The sequence below is a fragment of the Neovison vison genome, chromosome 5, assembly GCF_020171115.1.
Source record: "Neovison vison isolate M4711 chromosome 5, ASM_NN_V1, whole genome shotgun sequence".
Taxonomy (NCBI): Eukaryota; Metazoa; Chordata; class Mammalia; order Carnivora; family Mustelidae; genus Neogale; species Neogale vison.
In genome coordinates this window covers 28304366-28324070 of record NC_058095.1, presented here as the reverse complement: position 1 = coordinate 28324070, position 19705 = coordinate 28304366, and the positions used below count along the sequence as shown (strand labels likewise).

The 19705-nt window shown below is 49.8% G+C and overlaps 1 protein-coding gene across 1 annotated transcript; it reads left to right on the top strand.

The window, feature by feature from the left end:
- The first annotated feature begins 393 nt into the window (after positions 1-393).
- On the top strand, positions 394-14528 carry PIPOX (pipecolic acid and sarcosine oxidase). The gene is made up of 8 exons (XM_044248277.1): positions 394-578; positions 3426-3574; positions 10888-11101; positions 11338-11520; positions 12020-12172; positions 12591-12749; positions 13346-13421; positions 13699-14528. Exons 1-8 carry the CDS (start codon positions 465-467, stop codon positions 13827-13829), a joined length of 1179 nt encoding a protein of 392 aa, XP_044104212.1. The 5' UTR covers positions 394-464; the 3' UTR covers positions 13830-14528.
- The last annotated feature ends 5177 nt before the right edge of the window (positions 14529-19705 follow it).

Sequence of the window (19705 nt, the reverse complement as noted above, 5' to 3'; positions counted from 1 at the left end):
ATCTCCAAAGGAAATCAGGCTGAAGGGAGGGAAGCCAGCAGGGGGAGGCAGTATTCCCAGTGCCCAGCTTGGTCTAGGAGGCATTGAAATTCCAGGGCCGAAGTCCCAGAGACAAAGATCATAATGAGACAGGAAGGTGGCATAGGAAGGAGCCATTTGCATGACAATAATTGAGCCAAGAATAGAAAGCTAGAGGGATACAAGGGTGAGGCCGGCAGCTGAGCTGGGCTAAACCTCGGAAATCAGACTACCCAGTCCCGCTCTGCGGGGGAGGTGGGGGCTGAGCCCTAGGCCAGGCTTTGCCTGGAGGGAGGAGCAGGGGAGAAGGACACAGCCCCGGGGGATTGTGGGAATGCTGGTCAGGCTGGACTTTGCCCTACTCCTCCTCCTCTAGCCCCCAGCTTACTTTTGCTTGCTTTCTCCTTTGTGTGTGGGCTTTGTAGCTGTAGGGCTAAGCGGGCATCATGGCTGCTCAGAAAGATCTCTGTGATGCCATTGTGATCGGGGCAGGCATCCAAGGCTGCTTCACAGCATACCACCTGGCCAGACACGGGAAGAGGGTCATCCTGCTGGAGCAGGTACTGTGTCCCCTCTGCACTCCCCACTTTAAGGACTGTCCCTCCCTCCTCCTCTAGCGAGAAGTTTCCAGAGCCAGCAGGCTTTGGGGTGAGGCCAAAGGGTCTGACTGTCAAATTTTGTGCAATTTGCAGCTTTGCTGCCTGGTGTGTTTCATGACAATGCAAAGAGAGTTCTACCCTCCCTAACACCCATATTGGGTTTCCAGGCACATTTCCTCCTTTTCCTGCCTCCTGGTTCCTGCCCTTGATCAAGAACTATCCCAGGTCGGGCGCCTGGGTTGCTCAGTAGGTTAAAGCCTCTGCCTTCGGCTCAGGTCATGATCCCAGGGGCCTGGGATCAAGTCCCGCATAGGGCTCTCTGCTCAGTGGGGAGCCTGCTTCCTCCTCTCACTCTCTGCCTGCCTCTCTGCCTACTTGTGATCTCTGTCAAATAAGTAAATAAAATCTTAAAAAAAAAAAAAAAGTATCCCAGATCCTATTCTCTTCCTTCCTGCCACTCAGTCTCTTCTGTGCCAAAATGTTTGATCCAGCCCAGAAAAATAATCCTTTCTGCTTTGGGTTACCCTGAGTAAAAATAATTTTGCCCAGAGGGAAAGGCTGATTTGTCAGCCTAAGAGGTAGGATTCTTCCCTGGGTTTCCCCTGGGAAACACCTTGGAACACCTTGGAACCCAGAGGAGCCTTCTGTTTTTTTGTTTTTTTTTTTTTTCTGTTTTTCCTGCTACCTCTGGTTGATAGCAGCCTTATTGTTTGATATACCAGGAATAAGTAGGTCTTATTTGTCATTATAGAGAAGGTGACCCCATGCAGTCTATTCTACTGTGATCACTGCACATGTTGGGGTAAGGGAGCTCTGTATCTCCAGGGTCCTTCCCAGGGCAGGTCCACGCAGACCACTTTCCAAGGGCTTCTGTTCTCCCATCCTGCCTACAGCTATCCAGGTGGCTTTTGGTTCACTCTTCTTGGTAATGAACTGGGTTGGTTAGAAACCTTTTTTGTTTCTCTCTCGGTTTTCAGAAAGCCTAAGGGATTCCTGGTCTAACCTTGCAGGAAACTCTCCATCTATTGCTAAATCCCAAGGTGGTTCCCTTGTCCCAAGTGATCGGAACCCACAGAGAAAAATCATCAGCTTCCTCGTCCAGAAAATGAAGGGAGTGATGGAAAACAGCCTGGAGTTTCCTCAAAAAGTTAAAAATAGAGCTACCCTACAATCGAGCAATTGCTCCCCTAGGTATTGGCCCAAAGGGTATAAAAATACAGATTTGAAAATGTACATGAGTCTACGGCCATACCACCCTGAACGTGCCCAATATCATCTGAAAATGTACATGCATCCCCAAGTTTAGAGTAGCATGATCAACAATAATCAAACTACGGAAAGAGCCCAAGTGTCCATCGACAGAAGAATGGATAAAGAAGATGTGGTATATATATACAATGGAATATTACTCAGCTATCAAAAAATGGAACTCTTGCCATTTGCAGTGATGGGGATGGAACCAGAGTGTATTATGCTAAGTGAAATAAATTAGTCAGAGAAAGACAAATACCATATGATTTCACTCATATGTGGATTTTTTTTTTTTTAATGTGTGGAATTTAAGAAACAAAACTGATGAACATATGGGAAGGGGGCAAAAAGAGATGGAAACAAACCATAAGAGACTCTTAATGATGGAGAACAAACTGAGGGTTGACAGAGGGAGGTGGGCAGGGGATGGGCTGGCTGGGTGATGGGGATTAAGGAGGGCACTTGTGGTGATGAGCACGGGGTGTTATAGGCAAGTGATGAATCACTAACTTCTACTCCTGAAACCGATATTACACCATATGTTAACTAACTAGAATTTAAATAAAATTTTTGGGAAAAAAAAAACCAAGAAGGGACTAGACTGGAATGATCTCAAAGTTTCTTTCTGGTTATGCTCCTCAGGTGCCTGGGTGGCTCAGTCGGTTAAGCGTCTGTCTTCAGCTCACGTCATGATCCCAGGGTCCTGGGATCGAGGTCTGCATCGGGCGCCCTGAGTCTGCTTCTCCCTCTGTGCACCCCCCATTCCTGGGCCCCGTCTCTCATGAATAAATACAATCTTTAAAAAACCAATTATGGGGCGGCTGGGTGGCTCAGTGGGTTAAAGCCTCTGCCTTTGGCTCAGGTCATGATCCCAGGGTCCTGGGATCGAGCCCCACATCAGGCTCTCTGCTCCACGGGGAGCCTGCTTCCTCCTCTCTCTGCCTGCCTCTCTGCTTACCTGTGATTTCTCTCTGTCAAATAAGTAAATAAAATCTTTATAAAAATAAAAAAAAAATAAAAAATAAAAAACCAATTATGCTTCTCTATGAGACCAAGTGGGCAGGGGTTGCAGCAACATGACCAAAGACTAACTAACAGAAGGACTTAGGGAAGTGAGTAATGTTACCAAAAGGGAAGCTGAGTTAAGCTACTGAGAACATCTATGCTGTTGGCCAGATCAGTAACTTGGCCATAAAGGGAGACTGTATGGAAATATTTATTTATTTATTTAATTTTTTAAAAGATTTTATTTATTTATTTATTTGACAGAGAGAAATCACAAGTAGATGGAGAGGCAGACAGAGAGAGAGAGAGGGAAGCAGGCTCCCTGCCAAGCAGAGAGCCCGATGCGGGACTCGATCCCAGGACCCCGAGATCTAGACCTGAGCCGAAGGCAGCGGCTTAACCCACTGAGCCACCCAGGCGCCCCTGTATGGAAATATTTAAAGAATAAGCGCTCCTGCCTGACAACACTCAAGGAGCTTGCTCCTAAGCGGGGGAAGGGACCGTGTGCAAGAGGTAACAGCTTTGGTTGTCTCTCTTGTTCTCCATTTCCAGTTTTTTCTACCACACTCCCGAGGAAGCTCCCATGGGCAGAGCCGGATAATCCGGAGGGCGTATCCCGAAGACTTTTACACCCAGATGATGGATGAGTGCTACCAGATATGGGCCCAGCTCGAGCGTGAGGCTGGGACCCAGTTACACAGGTTGGCAGGTGGGGGAATTGCTTGAATTGTGGGACCCAGGGCCTGGAGGAGGTTTGAGTAGGTGAGGGGGCAGGGCCATGAACACCAGAAGTGCAGTGGAGGGACACAGGGCCTAGGGACGTGCCAGACACGTGGGAGTGTTCTGCTCACTGTCCTGATCGCCCTGTCGGTCAGTCCAGCTGACTCCTGCCACCCTCTGAGTTCCAGCAGTGGGTTCCCAGCATGTGTCCACTGTCCTGATCGCCCTGTTGGTCAGTCCAGCTGGCTCCTGCCACCCTCTGAGTTCCAGCAGTGGGTTCCCAGCACGTGTCCAAGGCCATCAGAGGGGGTGTGGGGAAGATGGCTGAAAAGACACTGGGAGCAGATACCCAGAGCTGGGGTTTGCCTCTGCATCTCTGTGTAGTCATCTGAGACTCTTTTAGGGAAGCGGTTGAAATAAAGGAAGAGGCTGCCATCTTCATTCTTTATATTCCTGCTAATAGCATAACCAGGTCCCCTCCCCTAGAGCGACCCCTATAATCCATTCATGTTCTCTGAATGCCTCTCCCTGTAGGCCTCCTCTTCAGACCCCATTGCTTGCTAGGGATCTCTGCTGTCCCCGTGGCTCTCTAACCCTCAAGATTCCTCTGCTCCCCCCAACTCCTGCCCACAACCTCCCCTGACCTTTCAAACACTCAAACACTATGGGCCCATCCACGGCCCATAGAGAGCTTTAACCAACCCGCCCCACATCCCTTCCCACCTTCGCTGTGGCTCTTAACCGAACTTTCTACAAAACCACAGCTCTATCCTAGAGGGTGGCAGTTATTTTAATGGCCAGGAACCAAAAGGTTACTGTTCTGTTGCAAAAACACCATTAACTTAAGAACAAAGTGAAATCCATTATGCAAATACAGCTAGGACAGCTAATTACAGATTTATTCCAGAGGCAGCGAATGCGCCCAGCACCCAAATAAAGGAGCATGTCTCACTGAAGGGTGGCCCAGCTAAACGACACCCCTCTGTCAGCCATCTGTGAATACAGTTGTGAATACTGCTGAGTTTCGGGTACTAAAAGAGGTGGTGAGGCCTTGGAGGGCACCCTTCTCCCCAGCAGACAAGGAACTAACTAAGAAATGATGTTAGGAGAGTCTCTGGAATCTTTCAGAGGGGACATGATTCTGGAGAACGGGCTTGAACTTGACTTTGTGCTCTACCTCTTACTGGCTGCGTGACATTGGAAAAGTTTGTGTACTTCTCTCTGCCTCATTTTTATTTCACAAGGCTTTGTGGAGGATTAAATGAGATTTTATCTGTAAGAGAAGGAGTGGGGAGGGGCAGAGAGCGAGGAAGAGAGAGACTATTAAGAAGGCTCCATGCCCAGATGAGCAGTTGTGGGGCTTGATGTCACAACCCTGAGATCACGACCTGAGCTGAAATCAAGAGCCAGAGGCTTAACCAACTGAGCCACCCAGGTGCCCCTTAAATGAGACTCTCATGAAGTACTTGGCATAGAGCCTAGCCCCTTTTGGTAAATGGCAGCTCGTTCTACCTATTTTGCACCAGCTGTATCCTATCTCCATTGCACCAGGAGAAAGAAGGGCAAGGGGAGACCTGTGGGATGCAGCACCTATGGACATCAAGGGGAACGGCGGCTGGAACGAGGGAAAGGAATGCTTGGGTAGAAGATTCTCATCTCACCGTCCTCCTCTTGGCAGGAGGACAGGAATTTGGAAGGGCTGTGGGACCCGGTGGACCTAGCTCTACATGTCAGCTCTGACACATTTAGGTGTGTGGTTTGGAGCAAGTTGTTTAACCTCTGTGAGACTCAGCGTTCTCACCTGTAAAGGAGGGGTGCGGATTTCATGGGCCTGTGGTGAGGATGAGCCTGTGAAAGGCTTCGAGTGGTACTGACCAGTCTTTCGTCATCACCTTCACCGCCATCATCCTGTATTTAGCGCTCGTGATAAGAAACTAAGGCTGTTTTAGAAGTGCTCAACAGCGGGGCGCCTGGGTGGCTCAGTGGGTTAAGCCTCTGCCTTCGGCTCAGGTTATGATCTCGGCGTCCTGGGATCGTGCCCCGCATTGGGTTCTCTGCTCAGTGGAGCCTGCTTCTCTCTCTCTCTGCCTGCCTCTCTGCCTACTTGTGATCTGTCAAATAAATAAATAAAATCTTAAAAAAAAAAAAAAAAACCTCAATACATGTTAAGTCACTTAATTCTCCCCATAACCTATGAAAGGGTTGCTACCGAGCCGTGAGGGTCTTAACCTGTTAGTGCAAATCGCAAGCCCTATTCTTAGTCTAGAATAGGGCTTGGCCGACGTTTTCCAGAATGGCCGCATAGTATTTTAGACTTCGCAGACCGTATGGTCTCTGTTGTAACTGTTCAACTCTGCCGATTACCCAGTGCTGCCATTGTAGTGGGCAAGCAGCCCCAGATGATGCGTAAATAAATGAGCATAGGTGTGTGCCAATAAAACTTTATTCATGGATGCTGAAATTTCATTCACTTCTCTTGTCGCAAAATATTCTTTTTAAATCAACCATTAAAAAATATAAAAATCATCTTGGCTTGTATGACAAACAAGAATAGGGCGTAGACCTGATCAGGTCCTGGGTCACAGTCTGCTGGCTGGTTTAGAAGATACTGCGGACTGGTGACCTTGTCCATCCCCTCTGTTCAACAAACTGATGTCTAAATCATTCTGGGTCGAAAGACTGCTAATGTATATTTAAAGCCAGGAACATATCGTAGACTCTCTGGAAAGACCATTCTGATGCCTTACCTTCCCAGTTATGAAAAATGAAGAGTAAAGTGAAGGTGCTTTGGAAAATCGTTCCAGCTCAACAGGGGGCTAGGTGTTGCCATTATTATTACTACCATTATCATTATCAAGTCCTTTCTCGTGGCTAATCAGATTTACACGGGCCCACTCATTTATTTGGTTCTTTGACTCAGGAACACAGAATGGATACTTCCATTTCAGTCCCTTTAGCTTTTGTTCTTGATTCTGATTTTCTAAATGATTCATCATCTTCGTGGTTCTTATTCTCCTAGGTGCTGCTGGGACAATGAGCACAACATCATAATCTAACTGATAGATACGAGTGTATTTTCTTAAGGCTATTTGATGGTGATAACAAACAAACAAACAAGTAGCTTCGGGAGGTGGTCGCTAAGGCAGCTGTCTGATTCTTTATATTCTGTTCTGACTCTTTCTGTGACAGTGCCATACTCAGCCTGGGTGGGCTCAGGATATTTGCATAGATGCCGGGTACAAACGACCCATGTGTCAGATCACAAGGTCTTGAGTGTTTTGTGATGTGTACAGCCGGGACCCTGATACCACCAGCAAATCCCAGCTCTGGGGCCCATCTCTCGCTTGCCCCGCCTTCTCCCTTTGAGTCCTAATATCTAGCTCCTGACCCAGGCTGCCCCTGCTTAACTGACAATATCAGACAAGATCACAGCCGTAGGCAATACAGCTGCTGGCAGAACCTGGGGGGGGGGGCCCTCCGCAGCTGCTGCTTCCTGTGTCTGTGAAGTGACTGGCTTGTCAGCCACATCCCCTCCCCGGAGCAGTCTTTGTTAACCAATTCCACCTCGGCCCACTGAGCGGAAGATGAAAGCCAAGAGCCCCTCCAAACCCAACAAAGACAGCAGCCATTACTGAGTCTCTTCCCCAAGGTGACTCTGGGAGCCTGCTTGACTGGCATTTGTTAACCCCCGGAGGGGGAAATGGGAGCCGGTGATGGGAGGTGGCAGGTGCAGGGAGAGCTCTGTGCCCCTCCCAGTGGCTCCCTTCTCCATTCGGCCTCCCGTCCTGCTGTAGTAACGGATGGAAATCCCTGATCACCAGCTCCTTACATCTTGTCCGAGGCTTAGTCGGCTAGAGGAGTCAACAAGCCCCTTGGGAGGATTCTTCGATGACCTCTTCCTCGTGCTGGATCCAGCTAGGGTTGGGGGAAGGCACAGCTCATACCTCATTCTCTGTGCTCAGCTGACGGCGTGCTGGGAGCTGCGCTCTTTCCAAGGGTCCCTGACAACCCAGTCTTACTTCAAGGAGCTTCTTTCTAGGCCAGCCCTGACCAGGCATTTCCTGGACCTTTCTTCTTTTTCTTCTTCTTCCTTTTTTTTTTTTTTTTTTTTTACGATGGCCTTGTCTCTTCTCATTCCTCTCCTCCCAAACTTTTGTAGCCTAGGTCTGAGTCGAAAAAGAGAGGAGGGAGGCCCAGAGCACAGGGGTGAGAAATTGGTGCAGAACGAGCCGTCTGTTTATTGGGATCTAGGAAAAGCCATTAAGAAAATAAGCACTTAAATGATTTTCAATCTGCCCATGGAAGTCATCTATCTTCATACTGGGGAGAAAAGGCCCATTCTCTGATCCCGGTTTTGACTGACTGATTTCCAATTCTCGAAGCATTTCCCACCGGAGCCTCTCACCTATCTCCCATAATGACAGGCCTTTGCATTCGCAGGCAGTGTTTTACATTTATTTCCGATTTGCTCATAATGGTCAAAAATCTCTCTCCAATCCGAGGCATTTCTCCAGCAGTGCACGGTTTCCCTCAGGCCAAATAGCTCAGCTGTGATCCACGGAAAATGAGAATTTCCCAAACGCATCTTTGGACGAGGGGAGGGTCCAGCATCACAAATTCAGATGGAAAATTTCCCACTGTTAGATCAATATCTGGGCTAAGAAATAAATGCCACAGGGGCAGAGAGCTGGAGCAAAATGATTACAATCGGCACAATTACATTCACCGGCAGAATCAGCTCACTGATTACTCCCGGGGATGGGAGCTCCGGCTTCATACACCATGGGACGGCTTGGGAATTAGAACATCACTCAGCATTTCAGAATTCGACATATTGGTCTGTTGTCTTGGCTTGAGTTTGTTTTCCCCATACAGCACCTTCCTGTACGAGGAGTTCGGACTTCAAGGAAAGAAGGAAGGAATGGAGGGAGGGAGAGAGGAGGGGAGGAAGGGTGGAAGCGAAGGAGCTAAACTGTAGGGTACGTGGGAGACCATGGTGGGTATACTGCAGGCAGGGGTTGGGACAGGCTGCTCTGAGATTCCTGAGCCAGGGATCTGACAGGGTAACTGCGAAGGTGAGGGTTAAGCCCATCTTCCCCAGAATCCCATCCAGCCCCAACCGCATCCAGTAAAAATGGCTCAGGGTCATGCACTTGCGTGACTTCTTAATGATCCCCTTTACCTGACTGAGGAGTGTCCTAGGCAAGTTTTCATTACCTGAGAACCAATCTGAAGTCCTTCTGGGGGCCATGGGGAAAGGCCCTTTCTGGCTAGTGGGGATTCAACAGCATCTTCCTTCTGCAAAGCTTTGAAGAGGCAGAGGCGCTCAATTCTTTTTGCCGGTGCTCAGTGCTGGGTAGGCGGGGGCCATGGCGAATGGATTGGGCACGCTGCGCGGCTCTGTGTACTGACACCGGCCCCAGGGCCCTCTGTGTCCCTACCCCCTCCCAATCTTCTCTTTAATCCCCCCAACCAGATAATGTGGGATTTGGAAGCATGTAATATCCATGAGACTCCATTATAGGCTATTACGAGCTTTATACACAGTACCTGGGGGATGTACCAGGCTGATGCTGGTCACTGCAGCTGCTGAAAGGGAGAGGGACTGCGGCAATGGTCCCAAGGGCCGAAGTGACCCTTACATTGTTCAGATCCGTTCCCACCGAAAGTATAGATCGGCTCTGGTCTCTCGCAACAGAGAGACGGGAAATATTAAAGAAAAACAGCGTTCCCTCCCCTATAGAGTAAGAAGCAGAAAGGGAAGTAGAGGGAGGAACAAAACCATAGAATCACTGGGATCGAGCCCTCTGCTGGAACCCTCAGAGACCACCTCCTAGTGTTTCTGCACGAGGGTGCTGTCCGCATGCATTTCGGTGGGATCTCACTGAGCTTTGCAGGGTCAGCCCACTTAATGTGAGGAGCCACGCCCAGGCATTGTGGCAACTTAAAAAACGGCCCATGCCTGGTCCCTGTGTCCCAGGGTCTGGGCGGGAGCACCGATAGGCCAGCCGGCATGCATTACAGAGGAATCTGGGGCCTGGAGCAGTAGGCAACCCAAACATCAGGAGGTGTCTCCCAAACAGGACCCAGAGCTCTGTCTCCTAGTTTAGGATCCTTTCCAGGAAACGGACAGCCTCAGAGGGGGACCTGAGAGATGCACAGCAAGGGACAGAACATGATAGAGGGGAAAAGGGCCACAGGAAAAGAAAGAGCAGGGCGGTGGAGGAGGGGGGAAAGAGGATAAAGAATCAAGATCAGGGGCACCTGGGTGGCTCAGTCAGTTGGGTTTCTGCCTTCGGATAGGGTCATGGTCCCTGGATCCTGAGATCAAGCTCCCTCTCCCACTTCCCTCCCTGCTTCTCATGTGTATTCTGTCTGTCCCAAATAAATAAAATCTTAAAAAAAAAAAAAAAAAGGATCGAGATCAGAACAGTGAATGGGCCAGGGGATGGAGGAAGAGGAAGAAACACCTACCACTTTCTACTGCAGCGATAAGAGGATTTCCGATGTCAGGATGGATCCTGAGAGGATGGAGGGACAAGCAAACCAATAGTGAGAGCCAGGGGCAGACTTGGGAGTGGGCAGGCAGTCAGCTCAGGAATACTGAATGTGACCCTAATGACAGCATTGAGATGACTTTACCAGTTCTTTTTATTTTATAAACATATAAATATATATACATATGTGTATATATATATATGTATACATATATATATATTTAAAGATTTGATTTACTGATTTGGCAGAGAGAGGGAACACAAGCAGGGAGAGTGGGGGAGAGGTAGAAGCAGGCTTCCCACTGAGCAGGGAGCCCAGTGTGGGGCTCGATCCCAGGATGCTGGGATCATGACCTGAGCTGAAGCAGACGCTTAACAACTGAGTCACCCAGGGGCCCCTTAAGTATATTTTTTAAAGATTTATGTATTTATTTGAGAGAGAGAGAGCTTGCGTGAGCATGAGCAGGGGGAAGGGACAGAGGGAGAGACTCTCAGCAGATTCCCCGCTGAGCTTGGAGCTCCACACGGGCTTGATCCATGACCCATGAGATCATGACCTGGACCTAAACCAAGAGTCGGACACCCAACCAACTGAGCCACCCAGGAGCCCCCATTTTTTTTTTTTTAAATCTTTCGCAGAAGGCTCCATGTTCCATTGACTGAGCCAGCCAGGTGTCCCTGACTTTACCAGTTCTTTGCCCAGGGTCCCATCAAGGGCAAATGAGAATGAGAGCAAAAGGCCCAAGGCCCTGACTCATACCCTCACTCATATGCCTTTATTTATTTATTTATTACAGGCAGACTGGGCTACTGCTGCTGGGAATGAAGGAGAATTCAGAATTGAAAACCATCCAGGCCACTTTGTCTCGACAGGGGGTGGAACACCAGTGTCTCTCGGCTGAGGAACTAAAGCAATGTTTCCCCAATGTTCGGTTGGCCAGGGGAGAAGTGGGGCTCTTGGACAAGTCTGGAGGGGTTCTCTATGCAGACAGGGTTCTCAGAGCCCTCCAGGTAATACGTACAACATTTGGGGCAAGGTGGCCGACGAGAGCCTTCACCCTGCTGGGTTTATTCTGGACTTTTTGGGCAAGGCACTTTAGATATGCTGCTAGGCCTTGTCACTATGGGACAGGAGGTCTGGAGTCTGTGCTCTCTGTTCCACCAGAAGTGAGGGACTCTCTTGTTCACCAGGGTGAACCATACAGAGAGCTAACTCATTTTGTCCATCCCTGCCGCTGCCCTTTCAGGATGCAATTCAACGTCTCGGAGGCCTAGTGCGTGATGGAGAGAAGGTGGAAGAGATAAAACCAGGGCAACCCATCACAGTGAGAAGTACTTCCAGGAGCTACCAAGCCAGAAGCTTGATCATCACAGCGGGTCCTTGGACCAACCGGCTCCTCCGTCCCCTGGGAATTGAGCTGCCCCTCCGGGTAAAGGGTCACTGGAAGCCCGAGAATTGGTGCCCAAGAGAAGATGCCTGGGAGTCTGATGGACTCAAGCTTGAGTCCCGGAACTGCTGCTTGCTGGTGGACGAACGTGGGCTGATTAGTTCCCCTCAAGAGCCTCAGTTTTATAACATGTAAAATGGGGATTGGGCTGTTGGAGAATTAAATGATCGAATCAATAGAAAGCCCTTGGGAACTCACTAAATCTGAGGCATTAGTAAGTGCTGGAGAGAGAAGTAGGGCTGAGTGCAGTTGTGGGAGACTAAGTCTGGGGGAAGAGACGGAGATGTGGAGATCTTTATGTCTCATATTAAAATGGAATAGATCACTGATGTGAGAACTGGGTAAAACAGGATAGACAGGTTAAGGGGGGCATCCAGGCTTGTATTCAAGAGCTATAGGATCTCAGAAGAAACTGTTCTCACCGTCTGGACAGTTTCATGGCTTTCCCCCTTCATCTCCCATTTCCTCTTTCTGCTTCAAGACCCTGCGGATCAATGTGTGTTACTGGCGAGAGAAGGTTCCTGGAAGCTATGGTGTGTCCCAGGCCTTTCCTTGCTTCCTGGGGCTGGGCCTCAGCCCGGCTCCCCACCACATCTATGGGCTGCCTTCTGGAGAGTACCCAGGGCTGATGAAGGTGAGCGGAAAGGCGCAGAGGGGGCTAGTAGGGCCCACCCACCCCCAACCCTCAGATCTGGGGCAGCTGCTCGAACTCCCCTTTCAACAGATTCCAGGGATCCCCCAGCAGCAGGAGCGGAGAACACTTCCCTCTTCATTATTTGCAATACAAGACACCCCACCCCCCAAGCTGTCCAGAGGCCCAATAAAGGGAACCCTTCCTTGGCAAACATGGGGCTGTGGGTGGGGTGGGGGGGGAGTGTAGAAGGAACAGCCAAGGGAACCTCCTGTGGGACAAACGGCATCTGTCAGGGCTGGGGATGGCTGGGATGATGGACGGGGGGCACTCTGTGCACGAGTCTGCCCCCTGGGCTGGGTGGGTGTTTCGGAAGGCCCGGCCCCTCGCCGCTGCTCACACTGCTCTGATTGGGAGCTAGGTCTGCTATCACCACGGCAACAATGCAGATCCTGAGGAGCGGGACTGCCCGGAAGCATTCTCAGAAACCCAAGACATCCACATTCTGAGCCGCTTCATTAGAGATCACTTGCCTGACCTAGAGCCCAAACCTGCCATTATGGAGCGCTGCCTGTATACGGTAAGGGTGTGGGCAGCCTGGCCAGGCCCGGCCCCTTCACGGCTCCGGGGAATAGGGGAAGGAGACAGACTCTGCACAGCTCGGGCTTGCTGCTGTTTGACCCCTGACCTGGTAGGTGACTTGAAACGAATGACTTTGTTCCGTGGGTTTGGTTCCTCTCCATATCAGAGAGGACCCATGAGAGGTTTTCATATTCCTTTTCATTAGCAGGCTAGGCTTATGCCTGGCAGCCCCTCGCGACGTTTCCCAGAAGAGCTCTAAAAGATTTTTTGGCAAGATGTTCTAGTTGAACAGGCCGTAGGGACGAAGAGAAGAGACAGATGTCACCAGGGCCCGAGGCGTCTTGGCTAAAGTTAGTTTACATGCATTCACTGAGCACCTACTGGGTTCATAGCCCTGGATGAGCGGAGAGGCAGATGGACAAATGAGAAAGACTGTCGCCCCCCGGAGGGGGCGCTGGCATGCAGAACGCATTCCCGTGCCCCGTTCCCATTCTTTCTGGAAAGCAACCCAGCCTCTTCCCCTCCCCCTGAACCTGCAGTTCTTCCTTCTCCCTTCTCTCCTTGAAGGACACCAGTGTGATTGTTTCTTTCTAGAACACCCCAGATGAGCACTTTGTTCTTGATCGCCACCCGAAGTATGACAACATTGTCATTGGTGCTGGATTCTCTGGTGAGCCTGAGTGGGACAGGATGTGCCTCAAAGCCCACCTATCTCACTGCCAGGCAAAATGGCGCCTTCTACACTCTGGGCTGGCCAAGGCCTAGACTTGAGTGTACAAAGGGGCTGGGTGAGCAGACAGAGAAGAAGAGGTACTTCTGTTGGGAGGCAACTTCCCATGTTGGGATGTGGACCAAGAAGAGAGTTAGCCCAATTTGGGGAGAGGGTGGTAGACATCTAGGCCGTTGTCCCTGAGGATGCCTAATCTCACCTTCTCTCCTTTCCGTAGGACATGGATTCAAGCTCTCCCCTGTTGTGGGGAAGATCCTGTATGAGTTAAGCATGAAATTAACACCATCCTATGACTTGACACCTTTTCGAATGAGCCGCTTCCCTGGCCTGGGTAAAGCCCACCTTTGACTCCTGGCCAGCTTTAAACTCTGGCTATTAAATGGCAGCCTGTTCTCTTGTCTCTCTTGAGTCCCCTGTCAACAGCGGATGATTGAATCGACCTTCTTTCTCTGGGCAGCTCCCCGTCCCACTATTTTCTTGCTTTCAGAAGGTCAACCAGATATTCTATCATCACCAAGTACCAAGGACCTTTGAGACGGATGTCTCAATAAGGAGGATGCCCAGGGACGGGCTCAGGGAACCCAAGCAGTTATTAGAATTGTCTTCCATGAGACATTTATAAACTTGGGGTGGTTTAACTGAAGCTGCCCAGGGGAGGGTAAATAAGATGATGTGTAGATCGCTACTGCCTTTGGAGTTCCTTTTCCTAAAACTAGAGCCACCCTCCATCACAACCCCAGCCCCACAAATCTGGCTCACCTTGGGTGCACAATAAATGTTTGTTGAAAAAACCGTGTTGAATAAGCAAAGAAATGAAGAGCCGCATTGCATTCAGGTCTGCGGTGGGCTTTCTTCTCCATGCGACCTTGCTTCTTAAGAGACTCTTGTTGTCTAAATCAGCGCCAGAGTCCATAACCCCAAGAATTCTTGGGGTCTTTATCCCCTCAGTGTCCCGTACCCTCTTTCCCTGGATCCTTTGTCTGGTTCTCATTCTCTCTCTAGCTCTGTAAAGAGGCTTAGCTCCCCAGTCTCTCATTAGGGTGTATTGTCAGGTCCTTATGAAGATGGAGCTGTTATACCAGAAAGGAAGAGAGAGACACACTCGCTTAGAAACCCTGTTCAATGTTTGAATGTTAAATGTGCCATTTTATTATCATTAGGATTGCTCCCACTTAATGAAACGGCATTAGCACCGAGTCGGCTGGCCTCCTTGCACTAATTACTTTGGAAGGGAACAGGCTCATAAGGACCCCAGGGTGGGTGGGGGAGTGAGGGGTGGAAACCTGGACTTGGGGGATGTGTGCTGGGTGGAGACCCCTGGGGGACCATCTCCGGACCAGGCTGGTTTGACCTGAGAGCTTGCCTGCTTGTGGGGAGGGGGGGAGGAAAAGGAAAAAACCCTGCGACCGGTTGGGGCAGAAATGTGAGAAGGAGGCCCTGAGGGGGAAGAGTGGGAAATGGGAGTTAAGAGTAAAAATATCCCCAAAGGAAAGACAACACAGAGGGAATTGCCTCCTAGGCCTAGGCGCACCGATCCACCCTGATTTCTCCAGGGTATTTTAAAAGCCAGACAGCGTCCCCAGCCCCCTGCCGGGTCTGCATCTTGGGTGCTCTCAGAGGCTCCCCGAACCTCAGCCTCCACAAAATGGGACTAATCACATCTGTAAAGTCAGAATAATGCGCCACAATGTGGATGAGCCTTGCAGACATGCTGCTAAGTGAAATAAACCAGACACAAAAGGACAGACCCTGGAGGGTTCCACGGACAGCAATCAGATGCAAAAGGACGGGAGGTGGAGTGGTTGCCTGCAGGGGCTGGGGAGAGGGGGCACAGGAGACATTAGTGTTTAATGGACACAGGGTTTCAGTTTGGGAAGATAAAGACGTTCGGCCGATGGATGGTGGTGATGGTTTGGATGATGTGGGAAAGAGGTTAGGGTTCCAAACTGACAGCCAAGATAGAATTCTTGAGACATGTTTGGTGCCAAAAGGTGGTTTTATTAAAGCAAGGGGACAGGACCCATGGGCAGAAAGCTGAGCTGGGGTCCTGAGGACTGGCAGATTATGTACTTTCAAGTTGGGAGGGGGTTAGGAATGACGTAAGCCTCCCAGGTATTTTGGAAACGTGGTATCCTGGATTTTTTTTTAAAAAAGATTTTATTTATTTATTTGACAAGTAGGCAGAGAGAGGCAGGCAGAGGGGCGGGGAGTGGGGTGGGGTGGGGGAAGCAGGCTTTACGCTGAGCAGAGAGCCTGATGCAGAGCTTGATCCCAGGACCCTGGGATCACAACCTGAGCTGAAGGCAGAGGCTTAACCCACTGAGCCGCCCAGGCACCCCAGTTTCCTGGATCTTGAGGGGTCTAGCTCTTGTTGGGAAAAGGTCATTTATTACTGTTTAGTAAACCCTCAGTCATGAGACCCTTCAGAGGTATATTGGTGGTTCCTATGCTAGGGGGATGATTGCCAACATGTATCTTGGAGTGGGGTGGGTAGAGATAAAGGAAGTTTCCAAAGGAATTTTTATATGTTAAAGAAGACTTACAGGATCCTGGAGGGTTGGGTTAAGATTGTCTTTTGCCTTTAGCAAGGTATTAACATCCAGGAAGCTGAGGCCTTAGAGGAATGTCCCTAGCCTGTTTCAAGGACTTGTCAATGGGCTGTAGATAGTAAGGAAATGTTATAACTTTTCTTCTGCCTTTGTTTCCCACATCAGTTTCACACCATTTTTTAAAAATAATTTTTAAAAAGATTTTATTTATTTATTTATTTGACAGAGAGAGAGAGAGACAGCAAGAGAGGGAACACAAGCAGGGGGAGTGGGAGAGGGAGAAAGACTTCCCGTGGAGCAGGGAGTCTGATGTGGGGCTCCATTCCAGGATCCTGGGATCATGACCTGAGCCGTTAATCACTGAGCCACCCAGGAGCCTCCCACAAAACCATGGGTTTTTTTTTTTTTTTTAATTTAAAGATTTTATTTATTTATTTGACAGAGAGAGATCACAAGTAGGCATGAGGCAGGCAGAGAGAGAGAGACAGAGGAGGAAGCAGGCTCCCTGCTGAGCAGAGAGCCCGATGCGGGACTCGATCCCAGGACCCTGAGATCATGACCTGAGCCGAAGGCAGCGGCTTAACCGACTGAGCCACCCAGGTGCCCACAAAACCATGTTTTAATCACATTGCAAATGTGGTTTGAGGGTACTTACTACATAAGGGAGGGTACTTAGGGGTGCCCGGATGGTCGAGTCAGTTAGGCGTCTGACTCAGTTTCGGCTCAGGTTGTGATCTCAGGGTCATGAGATTATCTCTGGAGTCTGGCTCATGTCCAGCGGGGAGTCTGCTTAAGACTCTCTCTCCCTGGGGTGCCTGGGTGGCTCACTGGATTGAGCCTCTGCCTTCGGCTCAGGTCATGATCCCAGGGTCCTGAGATCGAGCCCCGCATTGGGCTCTCTGGCTCTCTGCTCCGCGGAGAGCGCTTCCTCCTCTCTCTCTGCCTGCCTCTCTGCCTACTTGCTATCTGTCAAATAAATAAATAAAATCTTAAAAAAAAAACAAAAAAAACACCTCTCTCTCTCCCTTGGGGTGCCTGGGTGGTTCAGTGGGTTAAGCCTCTGCCTTCAGCTCAGGCCATGGTCCCTGGGTCCTGGGATCCAGCCCTGCATGGGGCTCTCTGCTCAAAAGGGAGCCTGCTTCCTCCTCTCCCTCTGCCTGACTCTCTGCCTACTTGTGATCTCTCTCTCTCTGTGCCAAATAAATAATAAATAAAATATTTAAAAAAAAAAAAAAGACTCTCTCTCCTCTGCCTTCTGCACACTGCCCCAATAATAAATAAATAAATCTTTAAAAGAGAGAGAGAGAGAGTGTACTTAATGCTATGGAACTGTTACACTTAAAAATGATTAAAATGATACATTTCATGTTTTGTATTCCCATTAAGAAAATGGGAATATTAATACGGACTAACTTGGGGCACCTGGGTGGCTCAGTGGGTTAAGCCGCTGCCTTCGGCTCAGGTCAAGATCTCAGGGTCCTGGGATCGAGTCCTGCATTGGGCTCCCTGCTCAGCAGGGAGCCTGCTTCCCTCTCTCTCTCTCTGCCTGCCTCTCTGTCTACTGTGATCTCTCTTTGTCAAATAAATAAATAAAATCTTTAAAAAATAATAATAATACGGACTAACTTTACAAGAGTGTGTGGGGATCGAATGAGATCATTTATCCCATCTACAAATATTTACTGAAATTCCACAATGTGGTGGGGACTGTACTGAGCATTGTGGATGTACCTGTGAACAAAATTTTGCTCTTGTGGTGTTCACCCAGTCCAGTGAGAAGACATATAAACAATATGTATGAATAAATGATATCCTAATGTGGAAGGTGACAAGTGTGTTGGGAAAAAGAACAGGGCAGGGAAGGCAGAGGATGCTGGGGGAGGGGTGCCCTCTGCCACAGTGGTGATCGGGGTGATGGGGTGATAGGCCTCTTTGGGGGGGACACTCAGTGGGGATGGGCATTGGACCAACCCCTGGAAGAGAGGGAGCACACCACGAGGAGATCGGGATATGTGTAGGAGAATGTGGTCAGCTGTAAAGCGAGGTATTGTGTTATTACCAAGAGAGAGAAAAATGGGGTACAGAGATCATTGGAGGAACGTGCCATCTTTCAGGCTGGCAAAATTGGGGAGAAAGGGTGTTGGGAACCTCTCCTTCTCTTTCAACGACTTCCTGCCCGTAGTTCCCTCTGCCTCTGCTTCTCCCAGTATGGCCCTCCTCCCCCAGCCAGCTGCAGCTCCCCTTCCAAAATATCCAGTCTTATTCAGCTTGCTGGTGACAGTAAAGGAGGGGACCAATGTCTAGAAGAGGCTGAGAAAGGACAAGTGGGGGATGCTGACACAAGCCCTGCCCAAACTGGTGTGTCCTAGAAACCCGAATGCCAGGGAGGGGTGCGGCAGGGGCGGGTGGGGGTGGGAAGGGATGTGTGTGTGTATGGGAGCGATGAGGTCAGGGCGAGGAGTGGAGACAAAAAGGAACTGGAGAAGTAAACTGGTAATATGCAGGCCAAGAAGGCAGGTGAGGACCTCCAGGGAGGCTGCCCGTCCCCAAAGCCAGAGGAAACTGGTCTGGATGGCCAAGAGCATTTCTTATTGATGCTGGGGTGGGGTCCTAGAGGCAAAGAGGAGATGTAGGGATAGAGGAGAGGAAATGCCATTGAAGAAGGCAGGGGTGGGGGTGGGGAGACAACTAGAGGGTTTTAGAACCACTAAAGCATTTGCTAAAACAGACCCACCAACATTATCTCCCTGCTTCCCTCCTGCCCTCCCCCCTGTGGCCAGGCACCCCCTTTCAGGCAGACCCTACATATCTTCAAGATGGAGGAAAATCACAGCGCATCGGGTGGGCAATGAGAGACCTCTGGAAGGGCAGCTAGGGTCTGCACAGACTGCAGGGGAGAGATAAGGGCAGAGAAGGGAAAGAGGCCGGCATGGTTGCCAACCAGACTAAGGAAAACAGAGGCAGGCTAAAAATAGGTTGGGGGGTGGGGAGGGAAGAAAGCCAGTCCAGAAAGAAGGGAAAGCAGAAGCAATCGATGCCATTGAGACTCTGACCCAATTCTTCATCTCTCAGCTTCACCAAACTGAAAAGCTAGAGAGGGATATGGGGAAAGGGAAAGACTGGCTCAGAGGGGCCAGAGTCAGAGGAAAGAATCGGAGTCCTAAGACCTAGGCGGCTGAGGAGCACAAGTCAGTAATTATGGCTCTGAAAAGAGGGGGTAACGTGTAGGTAGTGTTTGAGTACTTGCGGGAGTCTGGTATCCTGGGACGGGCTTAAGAGGTTAAGGAGTGTGAGCATGACTTGCAAGGAGGTGGTTCAACTGTCTAAAAAGGTAACAGGAAGCAACAAGGATGAGTTAGTCTGGAGACTGTAAGCTAGGGTGACTTGATACTTGACTTTTACTTCCCAGAAAGGTGATGAAAGAGAATTTGTGGGGCGCCTGGGTGGCTCAGTGGGTTAAAGCCTCTGCCTTCGGCTTGGGTCATGATCCCGGGGTCCTGGGATTGAGCCCCACATCGGGCTTTCTGCTCGGCGGGGAGCCTGCTTCCCCCCTTCTCTCTCTGCCTGCCTCTCTGCCTACTTGTGATCTCTGTCTGTAAAATTAAAAAAAAAAAAAAAATCTTAAAAAAAAAAAAAAGATAATTTGCTTATGAGATACTGTCTTTCAATGGTGGG